The sequence below is a fragment of the Rhamphochromis sp. 'chilingali' genome, assembly GCF_963969265.1.
Source record: "Rhamphochromis sp. 'chilingali' genome assembly, chromosome: 8".
Lineage (NCBI taxonomy): Eukaryota > Metazoa > Chordata > Actinopteri > Cichliformes > Cichlidae > Rhamphochromis > Rhamphochromis sp. 'chilingali'.
This window is the reverse complement of record NC_137935.1, coordinates 748,627-776,121: the sequence shown is the minus strand read 5'-3', so window position 1 is coordinate 776,121 and position 27,495 is coordinate 748,627. Positions and strand designations below refer to the sequence as shown.

The following is a 27,495-nucleotide window of genomic DNA, read 5'->3' as shown; positions in this document are numbered from 1 at the left end:
GCTGCAGTTAGTTTTACTATTAGCACGGATATAATAACAGGGTGTTACATGTCAGCACAGAGTAGTTTTTTGCAGGTGAGAGAGATTTTGGACAGGGTCAGTCCATACATTAAAGGGTTGAATACAGGTTGACATGTTAGAAAGTATAATGATAAAAATATCCTCAGCATGCTGGGTACACTGTTCATGTTAAACCTGCTCTGCAGAATTTCAAAAAAGCAGCCGAAAGAGAAGTTGAGCAGAGAAGCGAGGTGAGGCGTGCAGGTGCTGACGGCTTTCTGTCGGGTCTGTTTGGATCCAGAAAAACAGATTTTAAGGATCCTCATGTAGGTGTAGAGAATCAGAGATACAGGGCATAGGATAACGAGAGGAGTGGAAATGAGTCCATAGATGTTATTGACTGTGGTGTCAGAACAGGCCAGTTTAACAATGGAGTAGTTGTCACAGTACACTTTGTTAATGATGTTCCCACACAGCTGCAGAGGAGCACTCAGAGAAATCAAAACAGTGATTACAAGAAATGAGGAAAACCACGTTAGAACAATGAGCATGGATACCTTGCATGGACTCATACGTGTGTGATATTGAAGAGGAAAACATATTGCAAGATATCTGTCATAAGACATGACGGCTAAGTTAGCAAGCTCTGCAGTTCCATATGTGTGCACACAGAAGATCTGCAGGAAGCAGAGAGGAGCAGAAACAGTGTGAACATCAGAGAGGATCTGAAGCAGGAGGAACGGAAACAGCCCTGTACTACCATACAGCTCATTCACAAACAGGCTGCACAGAAACATGTACATAGGTTCATGTAAGCTTCTGTTCACACAGATAACCACAATCAGCAGGAGATTGGCAGTAATGATTAAAAAATATAAAGACATAACGATCACAAAAAATAAATATTTCAAATGCCCGCTGTCAAAATAGGCACTGAACACCAAGAATGAACTCTGAGATGAGTTTACCGTCATCCTCCTCTCCATTCAAAAAACAAAGGTAATACTGTTTGCAGGATCCATATTATTTATCATCACATCATATAACCACAGGTTTTCAAAACAGTGAAACTCCAACAAAGCAACAGACATGAAACAGTTGGGGAAGAATTTCACTGATGATAATCCATCATGGTAAATGTCCAGCGCTTACCATTCAACAGAGTGCTTAGGCAACGTGGGTTATGACATTGTACTCAGACCCCTGAATCACTCCCCACTGAGCTAAAGTTCTGCTTCTGCTTCTTCACAAACTCTGTTCTGAAAACACGCCCACTGTGGCACACTGACCTCATGACTGAAAGAATGCCCCAAGGGTCAGAAAAAAAATCCTTCATGAAAACACAGGTGGAAAAATTATCAGGTCGCCCAATCTTTTAAGCTATGAGTGCTCAATTCACCTCCTCAGAGACTTCATATGATCACAAGAAATCAATGTGTAAACTACAATTCAATAAATAATTAGATCAAACACATGTGAGACTAGGAAAAGTCAAACAATCAGCTGTACTCATTTATGAAGGAACAAAAATGAATTCACACAAGTCACTGAAGGTGTTTACATCACGACATTTGAATATTTATTGTATAGACTTTATTCGAAATGGCGCCATGAAAGGGAGCCGGAGATCGACAGACGGATTGGGGCTGCAGCTGCAGTAATGCGGATGCTGCACCGGTCCGTCGTGGTGAAGAGGGAGCTGAGTGTAAAAGCGAAGCTCTCAGTTTACCGGTCGATCTACGTCCCTACCCTCACCTATGGCCACGAGCTGTGGGTAGTGACCGAAAGAACGAGATCGCGGATACAAGCGGCAGAAATGAGCTTCCTCCGAAGGGTGGCTGGCCTCTCCCTTAGAGATGGGGTGAAAGTTCGGCCATCCGGGAGGGGCTCAGAGTAGAGCCGCTGCTGCTCCACATCGAAAGGAGCCAGCTGAGGTGGTTCGGGCATCTGACAAGGATGGCCCCTGGGCGCCTCCTGGGTGAGGTGTTCCAGGCATGTCCCACCGGGAGGAGGCCCCGGGGCAGACCCAGGACACGCTGGAGAGATTATATCTGTCGGCTGGCCTGGGAACGCCTTGGTGTTCCCCCGGATAAGCTGGAGGAGGTGGCTGGGGAGAGAGAGGTCTGGGCCTCTTTGCTTAGGCTGCTGTCCCCGCGACCTGGTCTCGGATAAAGCGGATGAAGATGGATGGCGCCGTGAAAGAAAACTTGCCTTTACATTTGGTCTCAACACGCCATTTAACTAGTCACCTGACCTCTCCGCTGATTCTGTTTCACTATAACTTCAGTGTTTTGAATGAAGTTGTGCAAAACACTCAGAAGACATTAGAGCATCTCAAAGGAATCATTTTTACCATTTGTGATATCAGGATCATCTTCAAGCATTGGATGGTGGTGGAAAAGCTAGGAGGCAGGTGCACAGAACTGAGCTTGTCCCTGCTACCTGGCACTGACGAGTGGGTGGAGCTAAAAAGTACGCAGTAGCTTTTTCAATTGGAGCTTTCATTTGCTTCTGCATGAAGAAGACTTTGGATTTACATTTGGTTAAGTAGGTTAAGAAGCAGTTGAAACCGAGCTACTCTGGAGACCTTACGTAAGCGTGGGTACAGCGTGGCTTCTGGGTCCTGTGTTGGCATCCGTTGGCTTTTCGGCTAACTGGCCCGGCCAGTGGGCCTGTTTCCGAGCAATGTGAGTGGAGCTGTGAGCTTTGCTGGTGGTTGATCTTGCTGAACTTCGTGGAGGTGGTGAGCAGCTGGAGTTACTTCATAAATGGATTTAGCAGAAAGGAGATGACTAGATGGATCAACAAAGCAGACTGGATTGTTGTGCGGCGAGAAAACTGCTTGAAAGTTTCCCTCGATGGTCTGCAGCATTCAGCACTCCCTGAAGCACCGCAATGACATTCATTGTGTTCGATATTCTTGGACTGCCTGAAAGGGATGCGATGAAGCAGAGCTGAGCAAAGCAAATGGAAGGGTGGATGACTGGATATGTAAAGCGCTTTGGGGTCCTTAGGGACTAGAAAAGCGCTATATAAATACAGGCCATTTACCATTTACCAAATAATGTTACTCTTGTGAGATAAGCTGTGTTAAAAACCTTCTCAAAAGGTGTACGTGGGAGAACGAACAGCTTCCTAGGGGGATCATATAGATAAGAACCGGAAGGCACTTGTTTGGAGGCATGGTCTCACTCCTGAAATTCAGATATTTTATCTCCAATTCTGGTTCTCTGGATTCTGATTTATATTCATTATATTATTCCTGCCTCTCTTGTGTTCCCGATTTGTAATTAACTTGATTGTGACTACCTTCATTATTCCTGGAATTCTTAGTCTTCTCTGTTTCTTTTGGATTGTGGGCTTTGCTTGCCTCTGTCTTTAGATTTATTTTTAGGACCTAAACAACCTTAACAAAGGCTCACCTTTAATCACGAACTTGATTAATGAAAACATTCTTTTTTTTTCTTTTTTTTTTTGGCCTGTCCCGTTTGGCTCTTTTGCCATCAGAATTGTTGTCTAAAGGCAAAGAAAGATGCCCAACGGATTTACTTTACCAAACTGACCATCCCAGCCTTGCCGTAATGGTCCATTTGATTCACCTTTTATTGTTTATTTTATTTTCACTTACTGAATACGGGACAGACTTGACTGGGGGAAAGAAGGGGAGAAAGAAAGAGGGAAAGAGAAACAGCTGAGAAGAGGGACGGGGGAGAAGGGCAAAAACCAAAAACCAACAGAATGAGCAGAAAAAGAAAAAAAAAGAAAAAAGTGCATATATCAATCACCTGGATCACCTGCTGAGAAAGAAAAAAGAAAACAAGCAGAAGAGAACAAGAGTAATAGAATAAACAACATCACAATGATATATGGGAATATGACAGTAAATACTAAATGTTAAACATTATTGTGCAGCACATAAGATCAACAGAACACAGTGTGCTTTGAGGTAGGAGCCAAAAAGGGTGTAGTTTGTGGGTGTGATCACCCGTGTGTACACCTGTGAGCATGGACGCGCTTGTTTTTTGTTTTTTAAAAGGTTCCTTCATGTAATGATCTGCTAGAGGGTGTGGGGGGGCCACAGCCCCGTCCTCCAGGGTATGAAGCAGGTATGGACGAGATCAAGACTCCAGACATCCAGAGGCCCCCAGAACACAAGAGACCAAGGAAGACCAACAGAGGGGCAGCCGCGCCACTGTCCCAGTAAGAGCTGAGGAGAGTCCCAGATGAGGGCTCACTCAGCAGCCGCGGAGCAGAAGCCAGGGGGAGTTGCAGTGACGCGCCCGTGAGCTCCGCCGGCAGCCAGCTGTGTCTGAGTGACCGAAGTTACCGTGTCTGAGTTACCCGCCAGGGAAAGGGGGCCCAGGCCCATCCAGACCGGGGCCCAGTGCAGCAGCGCCTCCCGGCCCCACAGAGCCCGGGACAGTCCACCCGACCCCACCACAGAGAAAACTGCACCCACCCCACCATCCACTCATCTTCCAGACTACATAAGACAATAAACACCCAGGCTGAGATCTTCCTCCACCTCTCCTGTATCTCCCCCTCCTGCAGAGGGAGCCCCTGAGGAGAGGAAAGCTCCTGCAAGATGTGACAATCTTCCCCACCAGTTGAAGAGCCCCCCAGGTGGCTCGATGCACCGGCGGCATCCTGCTCCAGGGCTGGGCCCCCATGCACCCACCTGCCCACAACCCCAGCAACACACAAACCAGGACCCAAGGCCCCGAGGCCCGGCCAGGGCCCCAGCCCAGAGACGGAGCGCCCCCAGAACCTCACGCCCATCCCGGACCCACCCAGGGGCAGCCAGGCTACCAGGTCAGTAACCCACGTCCGTCAGCACAGACCCTCCCCTAGCCCCGCTGCATGCAGCCGCGAGGAAACAGTCACCTGAGAGCCAACAGAGCCCCTAACCAGACATGACCGCTACCCCGGGTTGAGCCCCGCAAGGAAGATGCCTCCGGTGAACCCCCCGACGCCCTAAGCCTGTCCCTACCCCCACACCAATCACAACAGTGAAGGCGGGACCAAACTATGACACCCCCCCCCCCCCCCCCACCACCACCACCACACCCCCACTAGGTGATGGAGCTGATCAAAGGAGCCCAGAGCAATTGATCTGATGTGGTGGCAGAGGCTGTATCAAGACTAATGTAATCTAATAGATAATTTCTATATTGGTTAGAATTAAGATTATTTTTATTTTTCCAGCTCATGAGGACTGTTTTCTTGGCTATGCATAGGGCAGTGAAAACCATATGGGCTATATTCTTTTCTGAAGTGACATTATCTAAGCTGCCCAACAAACACACTAAGGGGGAAGTTGGAATGTTACATTTCAGACACTTCGATAAGTCTTCACATATCTCGCGCCAAAACTTCTGAACTGGTGGACAGAACCAAAGAGCGTGGATATAATTGTCCGGTGAATTGGTTTGGCAGTGTGAGCAGTTGTTGGTAGACGTAAAGCCCATCTTGAACATCCGATGACCTGTATAGTGCACTCTATGTAATATTTTGTATTGAATTAATTGAAGACTGGGATTTCTGATTAGATGAAAGGTTTTTAAGCAAGTCTGAGACCAGAAGTTTTGGTCTAAGTTAACTGATAAATCCGCTTCCCATTTTGCAATAGGAAGTGATATTGATTCATCTGTTTTAGAAAGCATTCTGTATATTTTGGATAGTAATTTGGGGGGTTTAAGAGTAAGAAATTGAACCACACTTGGTGGTGTTTGTAATTCAACTTGACTGAGGTTAAATTTCTTTTTTACTATGGATTTAATTTGTTGATATTCTAAAAATCTTTTCTCGTTGATCCCATATTGTGTAACTAGTCCGTCAAATGAAATAAATTCTGTTCCTTCTAGTATATGTTCTAAATATTTGATTCCTTTATCACTCCAATCTGAAAAGTTTATCATATTATTGTTTTGTAATATGTCAGGGTTGTTCCAGATAGGTGTACGTTTGCATGGGATTAATGAAGACGCCGTCAATTTTAGAAACTCCCACCATGCTGTCAGAGAAGAGCTGATGTTGATGCTTTTAAAGCATTCATGTCGTTGGATGTTTGAGCTGATAAATGGTAGGTCTGAGATCTCTAGATTATTGCAAAGTGCTTGTTCTACATCTAGCCAAGGTTCATCTAAGAGGGTATGTTTTAGCCATCCTGAGATAAACTGAAGCCTGTTTGCTAAGAAGTAGTGCTGAAAGTTAGGCAGTTCTAGTCCTCCTTTATCCTTGGTCGTTTGTAGTCTTTTTAAGCTTATACGTGGGGGTTTATTTTTCCAAAGGAATTTGGACATACATGAATCTAGAGATCTGAACCAATCTTGTGGCGGTTTAGTTGGGATCATTGAGAATAAATAATTTATTTTTGGTAAGACCATCATTTTTATAGCGGCAACCCTTCCCATGAGTGATATGGGTAGAGATTTCCATCTAGCCAGATCATCTTCTACCTTCTTTAAAAGTGGGATATGGTTTAATTTAGTTAGATCTGCAAGCTTGGGAGAAACATTAATACCTAAATATTTTATATTTCCCGATTGCAGTGGTGTAGAAGAGGAATTATGGAGGGAGCAATTAATTGGTAGAACTGTAGATTTTGACCAGTTAATTGAGTAATCTGATATTCTTGCAAAAGAGTTTATCAATTCAATCACCCCAGAGATATTGGTTTGTGAATTTTGGAGAAAGAGTAACACATCATCCGCATAAAGGCTGATTTTATGTTCCACGTTCTTGCATTTTATGCCCTTAATTACTGAATTCTGTCTAATTGCTGCTGCTAGTGGTTCAATAAAAATTGCAAACAGTGAAGGGGAGAGTGGGCATCCCTGCCTGGTGCCCCTCAAGAGACAGAAGCTGGAGGATGTCTGGTCATTTGTTCTAACACAAGCTGTTGGGGGATTATACACTGAACAAAAATATAAATGCAACACCTTTGTTACTGCTCCCATTCCCCATGGGATGGACGTAGAGACCTAAAATTCATTCCAGATACACAATATAACCATCCCTCCCAAACAGTGGTCACAAATCAGTCCAAATGTGTGGTAGTGGGCACATCTGCTATATTGAGATAATCCATCCCACCTCACAGGTGTGCCACATCAGGATGCTGATCTGACATCATGAGTAGTGCACAGGTGTACCTCAGACTGCCCACAACAAAAGGCCACCCTGGAATGTGCAGTTTTGTCTCACAGCAAAATGCCACAGATGCCACAAGCAATGAGGGAACGTGCAATTGGCATGCTGACAGCAGGAATGTCAACCAGATCTGTCGCCCGTGCATTGAATGTTCATTTCTCAACCATAAGCCGTCTCCACAGGCGTTTCAGAGAATATGGCAGCACATCCAACCGGCCTCACAACCGCAGACCTCGTGTAACCACACCAGCCCAGGACCTCCACATCCAGCAGGTTCACCTCCAAGATCGTCTGAGACCAGCCACCCAGACAGCTGCTGGAACAATTGGTTTGCACAACCAAACAATTTCTGCACAAACTGTCAGAAACCGTCTCAGGGACGCTCAACTGCATGCCCGTCGTCCTCATCGGGGTCTTGACCTGACTCCAGCTCGTCGCCGTAACAGACTTGTGTGGGCAAATGCTCACATTCGATGGCGTCTGGCACGTTGGAGAGGTGTGCGCTTCACGGATGAATCATGGTTCACATTGTTCAGGGCAGATGGCAGCTGAGAATGTCCCAGTTCTTGCATGGCCAGCATACTCACCGGACATGTCACCCATTGAGCATGTTCGGGATGTGCTTGACCGGCGTATACGACAGCGTGTACCAGTTCCCACGAATATCCAACAACCTCGCACAGCCATTGAAGTGGAGTGGACCAACATTCCACAGGCCACAATTGACAATCTGATAGACTCCATGCGACGATGTGTTGCACTGCATGAGGCAAATGGTGGTCACACCAGATACTGACCGGTTCTGGGTCCCCAGACCCCCAATAGCGCAAAAAACTGCACATTCCAGGGTGGCCTTTTGTTGTGGGCAGTCTGAGGTACACCTGTGCACTACTCATGATGTCAGATCAGCATCCTGATGTGGCACACCTGTGAGGTGGGATGGATTATCTCAATATAGCAGATGTGCCCACTACCACACATTTGGACTGATTTGTGACCACTGTTTGGGAGGGATGGTTATATTGTGTATCTGGAATGAATTTTAGGTCTCTACGTCCATCCCATGGGGAATGGGAGCAAAAACAAAAGTGTTGCGTTTATATTTTTGTTCAGTGTATAATATTTTTAACCAGTTTATGAAAGAGGATCCAAAACCGAATTTGTGTAAAGTTGCAAATAGAAATTTCCAGTTAACTCTGTCAGGATTTTCCATACAGGCGCTGTGGAGAGCATCCTCACACAGAACATGACATCGTGGTTTGGGAACAGCTGTGTGAAGGACCAAAAAGCTCTCCAGAGAGTGATCCGTACAGCAGAACGCTGCTGCAGGATTGCTCTCCCCCCGCTTCAGGACACCTACACCAGGAGATGCCGGACTAGAGCAGATACTGAAGGACCCGTCCCATCCTGGCAACAACCTGTTCCAACTTCTGCAATCTGGTAGAAGGTTCTGCATCTTCCGGGCAAGGACAGAGAGACTCAAGAGGAGCTTCTATCCCCAAGCCATCCGTGCCCTAAACACACACACCCGCCCTCTCACATCATCTATAATTGACTGAGTCAGGACTCTTCCAGACACTAAACCAAGGCACAATGTACATTTCAATTCCTTTAATTTTAAATATGTTTATATTGTCTATCCTGTAAAATAGTCAGATTGTCTATTCTTATTTAATTCACTTAATGTACAGACTTCACCTGCTTGCTGCATACATGCTACTACTGCACATTCACCTAATGTATATATTATATATTGTTCTTCATGTTCTTCCTCTCTCCCGCCCCCTTTTTACACAAGTCGAGGAGTGTGTCAGGTTACATTTCACTGTGTGTTATACCTGTATAACTACGCATGTGACGAATAAAGAACCTTGAACCTTTCTGAAAACGCTGTAACTAAGTTTAAGAATATAATCCACCCACTGTTATCATGTTCAATGCCCTGTACCAACATAGAGCAGAGCAGCTATCTGAACGCTACTCCAACAGAGGTCGATTATCTTGTTAATAATTTTACCTCCTCACTACGTACGACTCTGGATACTGTAGCTCCTGTGAAAACTAAGGTCTCTAATCAGAAGTACCTGACTCCGTGGTATAATTCTCAAACACGTACCCTAAATCAGATGACTCGTAAGCTGGAGAGGAAATGGCGTGTCACAAATCTAGAGGATCATCATTTAGCCTGGAGAAATAGTTTGCTGCTTTATAAGAAAGCCCTCCGCAAAGCCAGAACATCTTACTATTCATCACTGATTGAAGAAAATAAGAACAACCCCAGGTTTCTCTTCAGCTCTGTAGCCAGGCTGACAAACAGTCAGAGCTCTTTTGAGCCAACCATCCCTTTAACGTTAACTAGTAATGACTTCATGAACTTCTTCACAAATAACATTTTTATCATTAGAGGAAAAATTACCAATAATCATCCCACAGATGTAATATTATCTACAGCTACTCTTAGTACCATTGATGTTAAGTTAGACTCTTTTTCTCTAATTGATCTTTCTGAGTTAACTTCAATAATTACTTCCTCCAAACCATCAACGTGTCTTTTAGATCCCATTCCTACAAAACTGCTCAAAGAAGTCCTGCCATTAATTAATTCTTCGATCTTAAATATGATCAACCTATCTCTAATGATTGGCTATGTACCACAGGCCTTCAAGCTGGCTGTAGTTAAACCTTTACTCAAAAAGCATCTCTAGACCCAGCAGTCTTAGCTAATTATAGGCCAATCTCCAACCTTCCTTTATATCAAACATCCTTGAAAGAGTAGTTGTCAAACAGCTAACAGATCATCTGCAGAGGAATGGTTTATTTGAAGAGTTTCAGTCAGGTTTCAGAGCTCAGCACAGCACAGAAACAGCTTTAGTGAAGGTTACAAATGATCTTCTTATGGCCTCTGACAGTGGACTCATCTCTGTGCTTGTCCTGCTAGACCTCAGTGCAGCGTTCGATACTGTCGACCATAATATCCTATTAGAGCGATTAGAACATGCTGTAGGTATTACAGGTACTGCACTGCAGTGGTTTGTATCATATCTATCTAATAGACTCCAGTTTGTGCATGTAAATGGAGAGTCCTCTTCACACACTGAGGTTAATTATGGAGTTCCACAGGGTTCAGTGCTAGGACCAATTCTGTTTACATTATACATGCTTTCCCTAGAGGACGCGGGACAGACCTGGCACACCCAAACATACAGTGAGGGTGTACTGGGAACGTCTAGCAGAGGCCCCAGTCCGCGAGATCTTCAACGCACACCTCCAGCAGAGCTTCAACAGCATTCCGAGGGAGACTGGGGACATTGAGTCCGAATGGACCATGTTCAGCACCTCCATTGCCGAAGCTGCTGCACAGAGCTGCAGCCACAAGGTAGTTGGTGCCTGTCGTGGTGGTAATCCCGAAACCAAATGGTGGACACCAGAGGTGAGGAGAGCCACCAAGCTGAAGAAGGAGTCCTACCGGGCTTGGTTAGCCTGTGGGACTCTGGAGGCAGCTGATAGGTATCGACAGGCCAAGCAAAATGCGGTGCGGGCTGTGGCGAAACCAAAAACTCAGTTGTGGGAGGACTTCAGAGAGGCCATGGAAAAAGACTTTCAGACTGTCTTGAAGAGATTCTGGCAGACCGTCAGGCGACTCAGGAGGGGAAAGAGGTGCTCTACCTGCACTGTGTATAGTGTGGGTGGAGTGCTGCTGACTTGGACTGAGAAAATTGTCAGGCGGTGGAAGGAATACTTCAAGGACCTCCTCAATCCCACTGGCACGTTTTCCATGGCAGAAGCAGAGTCTGGGGATGAGGGGATGACCAGCCAATCTCTGGGGGCGAGGCCACTGAGGCAGTTAAACAACTCTTTGGTGGCAGAGCCCCTGGGGTGGATGAGGTCTGACCCGAGTTCCTAAAGGCTCTGGACGTTGTAGGGCTGTCTTGGTTGACATGTCTCTGCAATGTTGCGTGGAGATCAGGGACATTACCCCTGGACCTGTTCCCATCTTTAAAAAAAGGGGACCGGAGGGTGTGTTCCAACTACAGGAGAATCACACTCCTCAGTCTATGCCAGGGTGCTGAAGAGGAGAGTTTCTTTAGTCGAACCTCGGATACAGGAGGAACAATGCGGTTTTCGTCCTGGTCATGGAACACTGGACCAGCTCTTTATCCTCTCAAAGATACTCCAGGGTGCATTGGAGTTTGCCCAAACAGAACAACATGTGTTTTTTGGACTTGGAGAAGGCATTCGACCGTGTCCCTCGGGGGGTCCTGTGGGTGGTGCTCCAGGAGTATGGGGTGTCTGCCCATTGCTATAGGCCATTCAGTCCTTATACAACCGTTGCAAGAGCTTGGTCCGCATAGCCGGCAATTATTCAGACTCGTTCCCGGTGTTGATGGGGTCTGCCAGGGCTGCCCTTTGTCACCGATTCTGTTCATAATTTTTATGGACAGAATTTCTAGGCGCAGCTAAGATGTGGAGGGCTTTCTCAGGATCTCATCTCTGCTTTTCACAGATGATGTGGTTCTGTTGGCTTCATCAGGTGATGGCCTGCAGCTCGTCTTGGGACGGTTCACAGCCGAGTGTGAAATGGTGGGAATGAGAATCAGCATCTCCAAATCTGAGGCCATGGTCCTCAGCCGGAAAAAGGGTGGAGTGCCCACTCCGGGGCAGGGTCTCGTCCCTGCCCCGGAGTGGAGGAGTTTAAGTATCTTGGGGTCTTGTTCACGAGTGAAGGGAGAAGGGAGCGGGAGATCGACAGACAGATTGGGGCTGCAGCTGCAGTGATGCAGATGCTGTACTGGTCTGCTGTGGTGAAGAGGGAGCTGAGTGTGTCTGAGTGGAGATCTGGGCTTCTCTGCTTGGGCTGCTGCCCCCACGACCCGGCCCCGGATAAGCGGAAGAAAATGAATGGATGGATGGATGCGTCCCTTAGGCAGTATCATCAGAAGCCATAATATACATTTTCACTGCTATGCAGATGAACCCAGCCAGAGTGCTTGCTCATAGGGGGTCATATGAATTTTGGGTTTTTCTCTGTATGTATTATTGTACAATATTGGTGATCGTGGCTTAAGAGTTGGCAGTTTGTCTTGTAATCGGAAGGTTGCTGGTTTGAATCCTGGTTCTGCAAGTCGCGGTCAATGTGTCCTTGGGCAAGACACTTCACCCATTGCCTACTGGTGGTGGTCAGAGGGCCCGGTGGCGCCAGTGTCCAGCAGCCTCGCCTCTGTCAGTGCGCCCCAGGGTGGCTGTGGCTACAATGTAGCTGCCATCACCAGTGTGTGAATGTGTGTGTGACTGGATGTAGTGTAAAGCGCTATACAAATACAGGCCATTTACCTTTTACCAATATAAAGGACCTTGAGGCGGCGGTGTTTGGGATTTGGCGCTGTATTAATAAAATTGAATTGAATTGAATGAACTAACCTCAGCTAACGCCAGCTAACATTGTTAGCTCGGTGCTGAATATCCTTCATTAATAGTAATAAAGATGACACAGCAATAGTACATTGAAGATAATGAAGTTTCCCATTTTTATTATGAATTGTTGTCGGATTTTCCAAGTAAGAAATGCATTCCTGCCCGTGCACTGCTGGCTCTGGGTCCATTGTGTAACTGACGCCACCAACATTAACAGGACGCTGACATTAGAGCCTCTTATTGCATGTTTTGTTTGGGTGTCCAGCAATCAGAATCAGAGAAACTTTATTAATCCCAGATGGAAATTGAGTTCAAAAATCTTTTTCTAAAAACGAGCCATGGGTCGTACTCAAACCCCGAACAGCCGCTGCCAGTCATGTGATTTATGACTACAAGCTCATCCAACTGAGCTACACCTGCACCTGACAGTGTTTAATCACCAAAATTGGAGAAGGCACAGAGAGGGGATAGCCTAACAAATGAAACCAGAAATGACCACTTCAACAAAGTCCCAGCTCGTGGGAAGGACAAAAAAGGAAGCCACGTGTGATATTTTAGCAAAGTGTTTAATTAAGATAACCACAGCAAAGTAATCTTTTTCAAACAGTGTTTATTTCTGTTGTTCTGATTTATCTATTTTTGTTTTACCATAATTCAGTGACAGCAACTACAACAGAAAGGATTTCTCTCTGGCTTACGTTTTTACCTAATGCTTGTCTTTTTGTGAGGTTTATATCAGTTCACTTCATAAAAACAACTCTTTAACATCAAGATAAAAAAAACTTTATTAACATGAAACTGATATGACAGTGGCGTGGTTATGTATTATACTGAACATCTTACACATATATGAAAAATCACAGCTAGACGGATGGCTTATATTTTAGAGGAAGGAGACTTGATCATATTGTTTTTAGATGCTGGGCATTTGTATACATGATCAGAAGTACAGAGTGATTCAAAACACACTGGATGCACTTGTCGTGTGAAGTCTGCTCAGAAGTTTTTCCAAACATCCAAAAGAAAAGTTTAGGACTTCAAACTTGAATTTAAACATCCTACATGTGTAAGAATCACAGCGACATTTTATAGCACAGCACATGTCTTATTTTAGACATTTGTGTCCCATACATGATCGGATTTAAAAGCGGTTGAATGATGAGGAAATACAGAGACAGAAAGATTCGCAGAGCACTGGGTACACTGGTCGTATCAAACCTGCTCTGGAGTATTTCAAATAAACACCCAAAAGAAAAGTTTAGGAGGGAGGCCAGGTGAGGCGCACAGGTACTGACGGCTTTACGTCTCATCTGTCTGGACCCAGAAAAACACACTTTGAGTATTTTCATGTAGGAGTAGAAGATTGGAAGCAGAGGAACTAAAACAGTGATGACAATACCAAAAAGCCCAAAAAGATTATTCAGGTTGGTGTCTGAACATGCCAACTTTACAACTAGGTAGTTATGGCAATACAGCCCATTTATGATTTTCCCACACCACGTCAGACGGAGGGTTAAACACAACGTGATCGTGAATTTCACAAAAGAGTACAACCATATGACAACAATGAAGATAACTACTTTGTTATCCGTCATATGTGATCTGTAGTGCAGGGGATAACAGACAGCGAGATATCGGTCATAAGACATGACGGCTAAATTACAAAACTCTACGTGTCCATACGTGTAGAGACAGAAGATCTGCAGGAAGCAGAGAGGAGCAGAAACAGTGTGAACATCAGAGAGGATCTGAAGCAGGAGGAACGGAAACAGCCCTGTACTACCATACAGCTCATTCACAAACAGGCTGCACAGAAACATGTACATAGGTTCATGTAAGCTTCTGTTCACACAGATAACCACAATCAGAGACGTGTTCACAAAAACTATACTAAAGTATAACAGCGCAATTAACACAAAGAACAAGTATTTCAAACTTCCTACATTTATATATGTGCTGAGGATAAAGTAAGGCACAGTTGAGTTCACCATTGTTCTTGCTTTAAGTGAAAAAGCAAATGTTTGAAAACTAGAAACAGGTTTGCTTCTCATGTCTCATCACACACTCATTCTTCTGACAAATGCTGCTTTGCTGGGTTTAAAATGTTCAGGTTAAAGTGAAACACTCACGAGCAGAAATAGTCCAACATTTACTCTCATTTCTGCCTCCAGTACTCTGAACTTGTTTCTGCAGCCGATTTCTGCACTGAGGCTTCAGCAACATCTGCTGCTTTATATTTCCCATAATAGTTCCCATAAGAGCATCATTAACGCATGTCAGGCCAAGCCATCAGTACAGCACACACTTTACTGTAATAGATGTCTGTTACTATTCTGATATTAAAATATGATGTGAAGGTAAACTAGAAAACTGCGATAATCCTGTGTGGAGTTTTAAAAATACAGTGTTTGAACCAAAAGATGAATTTTGATATTTAAATGATAAAATAAAAGGACCGTGTGTGCCTATTTGTTTCTACATTAAAATTTTCTGTCAGAAAAAAAACACACATACAAATATAGGATTTCTTCAAGGATTAAAAAAAGCATCGTTATTAAAAGTATTACCGTACAGTGTAAGAAGTGCAAACCATTAGAGAAAAAAGCTACTCTTAGTACCATCGATGTTCATTTAGACTCTTTTTCTCCAATTGATCTTTCTGAGTTAACTTCAATAATTACTTCCTCCAAACCATCAACGTGTCTTTTAGACCCCATTCCTACAAAACTGCTCAAAGAAGTCCTGCCATTAATTAATTCTTCGATCTTAAATATGATCAACCTATCTCTAATAATCAGCTATGTACCACAGGCCTTCAAGCTGGCTGTAGTTAAACCTTTACTCAATGTAGCGACTTCCACAGTCGCTAGAGGCCGGGGATGAAGCCTGCCTATTTGCCTGACGCACTGTCAAAGTTACGCAATAATGCGAGAGATGGAATTGTTTGCTCGTTTAATTAAAGTGCTTTGAGAGTTTACAGAGTAATGTCATCGGATCCCGATTCAGACATTTCGTGAATGACAGACTGACAACGCCCATTTATGTCACCGCTAGCACCCACGTGACTCCCATAACAACCAAACAAATAAAAGCCCAGTGATCATCAAAATTCAATACATTCAATTATGGCTCCTACACTCAAAAAGCATCTCTAGACCCAGCAGTCTTAGCTAATTATAGGCCAATCTCCAACCTTCCTTTCATATCAAACATCCTTGAAAGAGTAGTTGTCAAACAGCTAACAGATCATCTGCAGAGGTTTATTTGAAGAGTTTCAGTCAGGTTTCAGAGCTCATCACAGCACAGAAACAGCTTTAGTGAAGGTTACAAATGATCTTCTTATGGCCTCTGACAGTGGACTCATCTCTGTGCTTGTCCTGCTAGACCTCAGTGCAGCGTTCGATACTGTCGACCATAATATCCTATTAGAGCGATTAGAACATGCTGTAGGTATTACAGGTACTGCGCTGCAGTGGTTTGTATCATATCTATCTAATAGACTCCAGTTTGTGCATGTAAATGGAGAGTCCTCTTCACACACTGAGGTTAATTATGGAGTTCCACAGGGTTCAGTGCTAGGACCAATTCTGTTTACATTATACATGCTTCCCTTAGGCAGCATCATTAGAAGACATAGCATACATTTACACTGCTATGCAGATGACACCCAGCTCTATCTGTCCATGAAGCCAGATAACACACACCAATGAGTCAAACTGCAGGAATGTCTTAAAGACATAAAGACACAAAATCATGCGATGTGTACATGTATGTATGTGTGTATGTAGGTAGATAGATAGATAGATAGATGACTTCAGTGCCAGAACAAGCTACCTGTACAGTAGGGTAGTTATCACAGTACAAACTGTTTATGATGCTCCCACAGAGTCAGATGGAGGCTTAAACATATAGTAATAGTAGATGAGTACAACCATATCATAACAATAAAGACAATCACCTTTTGAAATGTTATGTGGGATATAAATGTTTATTGCAGGAATATTATTTTTCAGTACCCAGATTTTTGTCTATAACTTGTTGGTGTTTGAGCAGATCTGAGCATAATCTGTTTCATAAGTTGAACTACAAGGTTGATACTTCTGTTGTCGCTACCACAATACATAATCTAAGTAAACTGATCCTGCAATGAGTGATCTAAAGTATGTTTCCCTGAATGTTAAAGGGATAAACAATGTTATTAAACGTAAGAAGATTTTGACCTGGTTTAAGAAGGAGAAAACTAACATTGCTCTCCTGCAAGAAACTCACCTCTCAGATGTGGAACACCTAAAACTAAAGAGAGAATGGGTGGGGCAGGTGTGCTTTTCTTCTTTTTCATCAAGTAAGAGAGGGGTTGCAATTTTAATTCATAAAAATACCCCATTTGTTCTTACAAAGTGTATTAAAGTTGATCAGGGTAGATTTGTCATAAGATAAGATAAGATAACCTTTATTAGTCCCACACGTGGGAAATTTGTTTTGTCACAGCAGGAAGTGGACAGTGCAAAAGTTATGACGCAAAAATTAGAATACAATAAGAATAAATACAGTACACAGCTGTACAGAATAGAATAAAATAAAATATACAGTAGAATAAAATAAAATAAATATACAATAAGATAAAAATAGAATACGAATGCTATATACAACTGAGTAAAAATACAACGATGCCAGAAAAGATTATTGCACTTAGTGTTATTGCACATGTGTGGATGTGTGTGTTTGTTCAGTTAAAGTCTTTATTATGGAGTCTGACAGCAGTGGGGAGGAAAGACCTGCGAAATCTCTCCGTCCCACACCGTGGGTGCCGCAGTCTCCCACTGAAGGAGCTGCTCAGTGCTGTCACAGTCTGCTGCATGGGGTGGGAGATGTTGTCCATCAGGGATGACAGCTTAGCCGCCGTTCTCCTGTCACTCACCACCTCCACTGGGTCCAGAGGGCATCCTAGAACAGAGCTGGCCCTTCGGATCACCCTGTTCAGTCTCTTCCTGTCCCCAGCAGAGATGCTGCCGCCCCAGCAGACCACACCATAAAAGATAGCAGAAGCCACAACAGAGTCATAGAAGGTCTTCAGGAGTGGGCCCTCCACCCCAAACGACCTGAGTCTCCGCAGCAGGTACAGCCTGCTCTGCCCTTTCCTGTAGAGGGCGTCTGAGTTATGAGTCCAGTCCAGTTTGTTGTTCAGATGAACACCAAGGTACCTGTAGCTGTCCACAGCCTCAATGTCCATACCCTGGATGTTCAGTGGTTGCAGTGGAGAATGCTTGTGCCTGCGGAAGTCTACCACCAGTTCCTTGGTTTTACTGGCGTTGATCTGGAGGTAGTTCAGCTGGCACCAGTCCACAAAGTCTTGAGTCAGTCCTCTGTACTCCTTGTCGTCCCCATCAGTGATGAGGCCGACTATTGCAGAGTCATCAGAGAACTTCTGCAGGAAGCACTGGGTGGAGTTGTGGGAGAAGTCTGCAGTGTAGATGGTGAAGAGGAACGGAGCCAGAACCGTTCCCTGTGGGGCCCCCGTACTGCAGACGACCCTGTCCGACACACAGCCCTGAGTCCTCACATACTGTGGTCGGTCGGTGAGGTAGTCCAGGATCCAGGTAGTGAGGTGATGGTCCACTCCAGAGTTCTCCAGCTTGTCCTTCAGAACCGAGGGAAGAATAGTGTTGAAGGCACTGGAGAAATCAAAGAACATGATTCTCACAGTGCTTCCAGCGGTCTCCAGGTGAGCGAGGGAACGATGTAGGAGGTGAATGACGGCATCATCCGCTCCAATGCCAGGCTGGTAGGCAAACTGAAGTGGGTCCAGTGATGAGCTTGTTAGGCGCCGAAGCTGAGCCAGGACCAACCGCTCCAGGGTCTTCATCAGGTGGGATGTCAGAGCCACCGGCCTGTAGCTGTTGAGGTCCTTGGGGCGTGAAGTCTTTGGCACTGGTACAACACAGGAGGTTTTCCAGAGCTGTGGGACTCTTCCCAACCTCAGGCTCAGGTTGAAGAGGACGTTTATATGGGGAATCTGTTCTGATAGGCTGTATTTATGCTCCGAATGTATATCTGGAAAATTTTTACTCAGAACTTATAAAAGAAATATCTGTCAATTTGACAGATTTACTGTTCTGGCAGAAGATTTTAATTGTAGCATAGACCCAGAAATGGATCAAAATCCACCACCCAACAGCTCAGTATCCAAAAAGCAAGAAGCTATCAAGGGACTGTGTTCTGACTTGCAGCTGATAGACGTTTGGAGAACTCTTCATCCAGGTGAAAAAGATTATACTTTTTATTCTAATCCACATAAGAGTTTTTCCCGTATTGATTATTTCCTTGTCTCGAGGGAGGTCAACAGAGTTAGTATTTGTGATACTGGTACGCGTATACTCTCTGCAGATGTTCATTTAAATATTTCACCTCCTGAAGCTCACCCAACTCTACGTAGTTGGCGATTAAATCCATCACTTTTAAATAATTCTATGTTTCGGAGTTATATAAAAGAACAAGTGGATCTTTTTTTACGGACAAATGATAATAAACACAAATCCTTTTGTCCTTTGGGAGACAATGAAGGCATACTTACGTGGCGCTATAATTTCATACAGTATAGCGAAAAAGAAAGAATCTTTAAAACATCAAATGGACCTGGAAAAAAAAATGAGCAGATCTAGAGCACTCCCTCAAAATACATTTTTCACCTGACGTACTGAAAAAAATAGAAGCCACTAGATCAGCTCTGAATCAATTTGTGACTGAAAAAGCAGAGGCCAGTATATTCTATGCTAAGGCTGTTTGAGCTGGCAGATAAACCTGGACGGTTATCGGCACGTTTGGCTGCTGGGAAACTAGAATCTCACGTCACTAAAAGATGAAAGAGGTCAGAATCAATATGAAAATAATAAACTGGTTAAATTAATGGAAAATTTCTATAAACAATTATATATATCTGAAAATACACAAACAGGCTGCACAGAAACATGTACATAGGTTCATGTAAGCTTCTGTTCACACAGATAACCACAATCAGAGACGTGTTGGCAGCAATGACTGTGATGTAGAACGTCACTGTTATCATAAAATACAAATATTTCAGAGCTCCTACCTTCATATAGGCTTCAAGAATGAAATACGTGAAAACTGATAAACTAGAATTCAACATCATTTCATAAAAGAGACAATAATGATTAAAAATATTCTTTTAAAAGTGTCATTATTTCCTAAACTTCACGCTGGTTTTGGACTCTCAGGTAAAAGTAGGGACAAGCAGCAGGAAGGAACATTAAACGTCCAGCTGTGTACTTGTTACCTGCTGTGGTGTAAGTCTGCAGCAAATGATTTTATAAATGTGACCTGCTGAGGGGACTGATAAGGAATGGGAAGGAGAGCTACAGGCAGAAGATGGAGAACCAGCTTCAACAAAAAACGTTGGCGAAGTCTGGAGAGGCCTCAGAACCATCTCGGGCCACAAACATCAGAACTCTCTGCCTGGGGGGGATGTGAGGTGGGCAAATGAACTGAATCATTTCAGTTCATTCACCTCCTACATCGTTCCCTCGCTCACCTGGAGACCGCTGGGAGCACTGTGACAATCATGTTCTTTGATTTCTCCAGTGCCTTCAACACCATTCTTCCCACGGTCTTGAAGGACAAGCTGGAGAACTCTGGAGTGGACCATCACCTCACTACCTGGATTTTGGACTACCTCACCGACCGACCACAGTATGTGAGGACTCAGGGCTGTGTGTCGGACAGGGTCGTCTGCAGTACGGGGGCCCCACAGGGAACGGTTCTGGCTCCGTTCCTCTTCACCATCTACACTGCAGACTTCTCCCACAGCTCCACCCAGTGCTTCCTGCAGAAGTTCTCTGATGACTCTGCAATAGTCGGCCTCATCACTGATGGGGACGACAAGGAGTACAGAGGACTGACCCAAGACTTTGTGGACTGGTGCCAGCTGAACTACCTCCAGATCAACGCCAGTAAAACCAAGGAACTGGTGGTAGACTTCCGCAGGCACAAGCATTCTCCACTGCAACCACTGAACATCCAAGGTATGGACATTGAGGCTGTGGACAGCTACAGGTACCTTGGTGTTCATCTGAACACTCATAATTCAGACGCCCTCTACAGGAAAGGGCAGAGCAGGCTGTACCTGCTGCGGAGACTCAGGTCTTTCGGAGTGAAGGGCCCACTCCTGAAGACCTTCTATGACTCTGTGGTAAGTAAGTAAAGTAAGTAAAGTAAAATTTCATTTATATAGCACATTTCTAGATAGAGATCACAAAGTGCTTTACAAGATATAACAGATTAAAAAGACAAAAAACAAACAAAGTTAGCAAAAAGCAGTTTTAAAAAGATGTGTTTTTAGCTGTTTTTTAAAAGTAATCAATGAATCAGCAGATCGTAAGTCCTGAGGAAGGGAATTCCACAGTCTGGCGGCCACAGTAGCAAAAGCTCTATCACCCCTAGTTTTCAGTCTCGTATACTGAGTGACAAGTAGGCCCTGACTACTCGACCTCAGAGACCTACTAGGGGCATAGGGCTGTAAAAGTTCAATAATATATGGTGGTGCTTGTTGTTGAAGAGCCTTAAAAGTTAAAACCAAAATCTTAAAATGGACTCTAAATTCGACAGGAAGCCAATGTAACTGCATAAGCAACGGTGTTATATGTGAATATTTAGAAACTTTCGTCAAAAGTCTTGCTGCAGCATTCTGAACGATCTGCAGACGCTCCAAAGAACCTTTATTTAGACAAGTAAATAGGGAATTGCAATAGTCCAGTCGTGATGAGATAAAAGCATGAATAACAATCTCCAGTTCGGTATAGGATATTATAGAGCTCAATTTAGAGATATTTCTTAAATGATAAAAGCAGGACCGAACAAGAGATTTAACATGACTATCTAACGTAAGAGCAGGATCAAGGATAATCCCTAAGTTCCTGACAGATGGTTTTACAAACGTTGAAAGAGGACCAAGAGCATTTATTATACTGGGTATATGTCTATCTGGGGCGCATAAGAGGACTTCGGTTTTATTTTCATTTAGTTGGAGGAAGTTTTCAGCCATCCAGCCTTTAATGGTTTCCAAGCACACATTTAAAAGCTGCAGCTTCGAGGCCTCTTCCGGTTTAAAAGATATATAGAGTTGGATATCGTCTGCATAACAATGATAACAAATATCCTCAAAAGGGCTCAGAATGTGCTGGAGAGGGAGTAAATAAACTAGAAACAGTAATGGCCCCAGCACAGAGCCTTGTGGCACACCAAAAGACAGAGACGCAGAAGATGATCTATACTTAGAAACTGCCACAGAAGAATATCATTCAGAGAGATACGAGGAGAACCATTTCAATGCAGTCCCAGAGACACCGACCCAGTGTTTCAGCCTGTTAAGTGAAATATGGTGGTCAACAGTATCAAAGGCTGACGTAAGATCCAACATTAAGAGAACAGATCATTTACCTGCATCGCTTTGTAACAAAATGTCATTAGAAACTCTAAGAAGGGCTGTTTCAGTGGAATGAACTTTACGAAAGCCAGTGGTCTCAGTCATCTTCTATGGTGTGGTCTGCTGGGGTGGCAACATCTCTGCTGGGCACAGGAAGAGACTGAGCTAGGATGCCCTCTGGACCCAGTGGAGGTGGTGAGTGACAGCAGAACGGCGGCTAAGCTGTCACCCCTGTTGGACAACATGTCCCACCCCATGCAGGAGACTCTGACAGCACTGAGCAGCTCCTTCAGTGGCTGCAGCACCCACGGTGTGGGACGGAGAGATTTCACAGGCCTCCCCACTGCTGTCAGACTCCACAACAAAGACTCCAGCTGATCAAACACATCCACACATGTACAATAACACTAAGTGCAATACTCTTTCTGGCATCGTTGTATTATACTCAATTGTATTTGTCTATAGTATTTTATTTTTATTTTATTTTATTCTATTGTGTACAGTATCTCATAGATATATTATTCCAGTGTTTTTTCTCTCATTTTTCTATGCAACTTTGCACTGTCCACTGCTGTAACAAAAGAAATTTCCCACACGTGGAACTAATAGAGGTTATCTAATCTTATCTTATCTATCTTATGGATGCTATGATGAGTAATTTACTGCAACAGAAGTTTTCCGACATGTATACAAAAAAAAAAAGAAATATATGCAAAGGTGCACACAAACAACACTTTGTGATTAATAAGTCATGTATTTGGTTTTTGCAGCTTTGATACCTTGTTGTATCTGATAATGATACAACAAGATGTTAAAAAAATTTTCTGCGTCCATGAAATAAGGCCAAACTGGAGCCATCATATTTGGCACTTTTTAAAAATAAAGACTGAACTGCTTATTTGCTCATGAACCTTTTTTGTTCTCCGCTCTGTTAAAAATCAGCTAAATCGAGAAGCAATCATACAGCTGCCATCAGACAAAGTTGATTAATTTCCCCTGATTTGATGACATAATCATCATCGCATAACTAAGTGATGCTTTTCTTCACACTTCACTGTCACACCTGATTTTAAGGTTCCCACTCACCAAATTCTAGTTTAACCCTGATGAAAACCTAGATGAGGCCCCCCCACACTCCCTAGCAGATCGTTACATGGAGAAACCTTTGGAATGCAAGCGCGCGGATCCACACAGGTATGCACACAGGTGTACACACGGGTGTTCACTGCTCGTAGACTTAAATTACACCTTTCTTGGCTGCTACTTCGAAGCACATCTGTCCTGCGTGCTGCACAACAACATTGAATATTTAGTATTTACTGCTGTTTACACTTAGCTAGATTAATGCGATGGTGTTGTGTTTAGTATGTTGCTTTGTTTTGTTTTTTGTTTTTTTTGCTTGTTTTCTATTCTTCTCTCAACAGGTGATCCAGGAGATTTTTATTTTTTTTCTCCCCCCCTTTCTCACTGTCCCTCTCCCCTTCTGTTTTTCCTTTCCTTCCTCTTTCTTTCTCCCTTTCCTATCCCTCACTCATGTCTGTCCCGTCTGTAACATCTGAAAATAAAATATAATAAATAATAAAAACAAAGATCGACCAAATGGACCAATACGGCAATGCCACGATGATCCATTTGGCAAAGTAAATCCATTGGGTATCCTTGTTGGTCTTCAGACAACAATTCTGATGGCTAAAGAACCAAATGGGACAGGCGGAAAGAAAAAAAAAGAAAACCAAGATGATCCAAGATGGCAGCGGCTCACAGCTCCTCCCATTTGGTGCTTTGTTTTGGGGTTCGTTTGTTTTTTGTTATCTTGATAATGTCAGTAATCGTGTGTTGCGAAGAGACTACTGTTTTTCAGCAACACAGCACTGGAACCAGTCACATTTGCATATATTGTCTCTTTGCTGCTGAAAAGCCGTCTTCATTTCTGGACACATTGATGCAAGCAGCCACAAATAACAGGACCCGATGTGCCATTCAGCAGTGAACATCAGCGCCCATCCAAAGGTTTCTTGCTGTTTTTCCTTCCAACTGTTGCCATGTGTTTGCTCACAACCTGTTCTTAAAAAAAGTAGCACTGACCAAAATGACCCTGCAAACTATAGGCCGATTTCCTTCCTACCCAACTTCCTTTCTTGGGTAAAACAAGAAAACAGTCCTTTTGCAACTACGGGCCCATCTAGATGCAAATAGCATCACTGATAAATTCCAGTCTGGGTTCAAACATGTCATAGTACAGAAACGGCATTGTTGAGAGTTTTCAGTGATCTCCTTTTAATCACTGATTCAGGGCACTCAGCGGTTTTAGTTTTATTGGATTTGTCCTCAGCGTTTGATTTAGTGGACTCCAATATCCTTTTAACGAGGCTAGAACACATGGTAGGCATTAAGGGTACTGCTCTTAGTTGGTCTAAATCGTACCTTTCTGAAAGGTCCTTCGCTGTTACGATGGGAAATTACTCTTCCTCTGTTGCCCCCTTTTCCTGTGGTGTGCCCCAAGGGGCTGTGTTGGGCCCTATGTTGTTTTCTTTTATTTGTTACCTCTAGGTCGCATCTTTGAAAAATATAAAATTTCCTTCCATTGTTACGCAGATGATATTCAAATTTACTTTCATCTGACTGAGGATGTCTTACTGTCGCTAAGATAAGATAAGATAAGATAAGATAAGATAAGATAGAACTTTATTAATCCCTCGGGTGGGTTCCTCTGGGAAATTCGACTTCCAAAAAAAAAAAAGCACAGCAACGACCGAAGTTACAGTTACAGAATTGATATATATATATATATATATAGATATATATATATAGTCCCCGTGGTAATCGGAGCACTAGGTGCGGTGACTCCCAAGCTAGGCGAGTGGCTCCAGCAGATCCCGGGAATAACATCGGAGATCTCTGTCCAGAAGAGCGCAGTCCTGGGAACAGCTAAGATACTGCGCAGGACCCTCAAGCTCCCAGGCCTCTGGTAGAGGACCCGAGCTTGAAGGATAAACCGCCCGCAGGGGCGTGCTGGGTGTTTTTTATATATATATATATATATATATATATATATATATAAATACAGAGACAAATATAAATAAAATATACGAAGGGGATAAATAGAATAAACAGGAATAAAAAATAAAAATACAAGTGAATTGCACATTTCAAGTATTGAGTCTATTGCACTGTTGACTATTTACAAAAGTATTGCACAAGGTATTGTACAGTGAGGTGAAGAGGCACTACAGCTTAGTTGTTCCCCCCTCCTTTGTCCTCCTGTTTCCTGTTTCCCCTCCCTCTCCCCTCCAGAGAGGAGTTAAACAGTCTGATGGCGTGTGGGACGCTGCCTTTTTGATTGTAAGAGAGAAGTTAAGGATTGGTTATTGAGTAACTCACTCATTTTAAATGAAAAGAAAACAGAAATTCTTGTTTTCGACAGCCATATTCCTAGGGACCAACTGACAGGTTCCCTTGGGCAGTTTGCACCTTTCTTTCTGACACTGTAAGCGACCTGGATGTTCTCTTGGACATTTTTTTTTTAAACTTGACAAACAAGTCTCCACTGTAGTTAAATCTAGCTTTTACCAATTACACCAAATTGCCAAGGCCAAGCCTTACATACCCTGTAAGGACCTTGAGAAACTTATCCATGCCTTTATTGCCTTTAGATTAGACTACTGTAACTCCCTCTATATTGGCCTCCAATCTACCCTTCTCTGCAGACTGCCTGTTGCCGTGTGGTGCTGTTACTCGCCACACCAGGCGGGGGCATTGTTTGTACTCTGTGATGTTTGTGTTATGTAAGTTTCCAGGTGGAGGCTGACCATTGGTGGAAGATGGAATGAGGCCGGCTACAAATTGGGACCTAACTGGGCCGGCAGCCCCCTCCTACTTCCTGTTTCCAGTGAGCTGTGCATTTGGGCCCCTTCGTACCATGTGACTGAGTTTTCCGAGATGAGATTGAAAAACGAAGCTTTTCAACACAGTCCTCTCTGGTGACATCTGGTGGCCAAAAATATGAAGCGCAGCTTGAATCCACAAAATAAAACCAACTGCTTCATTATGATTGCTCACTCGACAGAGTGGAGTTCTGTCTGATATTGGGCCGCCGCTGTGTTGCTTTGAACGTCTATTTTGGGGGGTTAAAAAAATGTGGTTTATTTGTTTAATAAATAATTATGACCAGTAAACTCTCCTTGTTTAAACATGCACCATGGCGTGGTCTTTCTTTGCTTTTCACTTCTTGATGTTGGTAAATACGATAATTGAAAAATACCACGTTACATATAATATACATGTAATAATGTACAACACATTATGGAGTATGCTTCTGCTGTGAGGTCCTGCCTCCATGCACTTATGAAATTAATCGCAAGATGGGTGTATTTATCAATAATATTATATTAGGGAAATTTTCCCAGACATATTTCTGACCTGGGGGTAGAACTGATTGTGAAATGGAAAATGCTTATGAACTTGCGAATTAAAAACATGATGCATTTAAAAGGTAGCCCTTTTCCATTTGTATTGTGCGATGGCCGAACCTGTTCCTTTTATATTTAGATAATTTCTCCTGCCTTAAGGAAAATCCCTTCACATGGCCCAGAGGAGGCTGGAGTGCAGAGAAACTGGTAGAGATGCAGTTATACAGTCTACCACACAAACTATCAGCTAAAGAGAATAAATACATTAAATTTCTGCACATTTGGCAGACTAACATTTTAAGATTATTTAAAACATAAAATGTATCTTTTTATAACATTAAGTGTAAAGAGTCAAATGGAAGTTTTTCTAAAGTTATTTAATGATATTTATATTATGAAAAGCAGATTTTTGACATTTATGTTTTTCCCGTTCTCAGATATAATAAACACGCACAAAACAAAAGCAAACAGCCAGAACACAAAGCTGGAAAACCCACCCGATTGACCTCTCCCCGCCACATTTCCAGGGGAATCTGAGACGGTCTGAAGTCACGTAGAGTAACCAAACTTATCCCTATTATACTATATAATCTGTGTGTGTGTGTGTGTGTGTGTGTGTGTGTGTGTGTGTGTGTGTGTGTGTGTGTGTGTGTGTGTGTGTGTGTATGATCATAACTCTGGATTTACTGGCCTGTAATTAAAATATAAAAACTTTAAAGTCCGAACTTTCAATGTGGCTGAAACAGAGACTCAGTGGCTGCAGCTTGTTGCTGTGTCAGCTCACATCAGTCATGTGATCTGGAGGTGCAGCGTGTCCGTGGACCACAGAGGGTTAGTAACACTCACCTTCCTTCCATTTCCAGAGTGTAACATCCACCCACCTGTGTAAAATCCGTAATTCCCATGGTGTTCAAAATGTGCTCTGGCACGAACATAAACATCGCTGGCTACTGAAAACAATAAAAAAGCGGTCCTGCTATGGGCTGAACCATTTGTTAATGTTGCAGGGGGGGGACACTATGCAATATATTCAGTTTTAGCATTTATGTTCACTGTTGACTGTAACTACGCTCAAACTGTTAA

The 27,495-nt window shown here is 43.5% G+C and overlaps 1 protein-coding gene across 1 annotated transcript; it reads right to left on the bottom strand.

Annotated features, from left to right (window-relative positions):
• Window positions 1–44: 44 nt before the first annotated feature.
• On the bottom strand, window positions 45–27,269 carry LOC308401012 (olfactory receptor 8U3-like; the record flags this gene model as incomplete). The annotated part of the gene is made up of 4 exons (XM_080889079.1): window positions 45–195; window positions 13,783–13,942; window positions 14,060–14,454; window positions 27,259–27,269. The coding sequence occupies 4 exons, from the start codon at window positions 27,267–27,269 to the stop codon at window positions 45–47; spliced, it is 717 nt and encodes a 238-aa protein (XP_080745205.1).
• Between the last annotated feature and the right edge of the window lie 226 nt (window positions 27,270–27,495).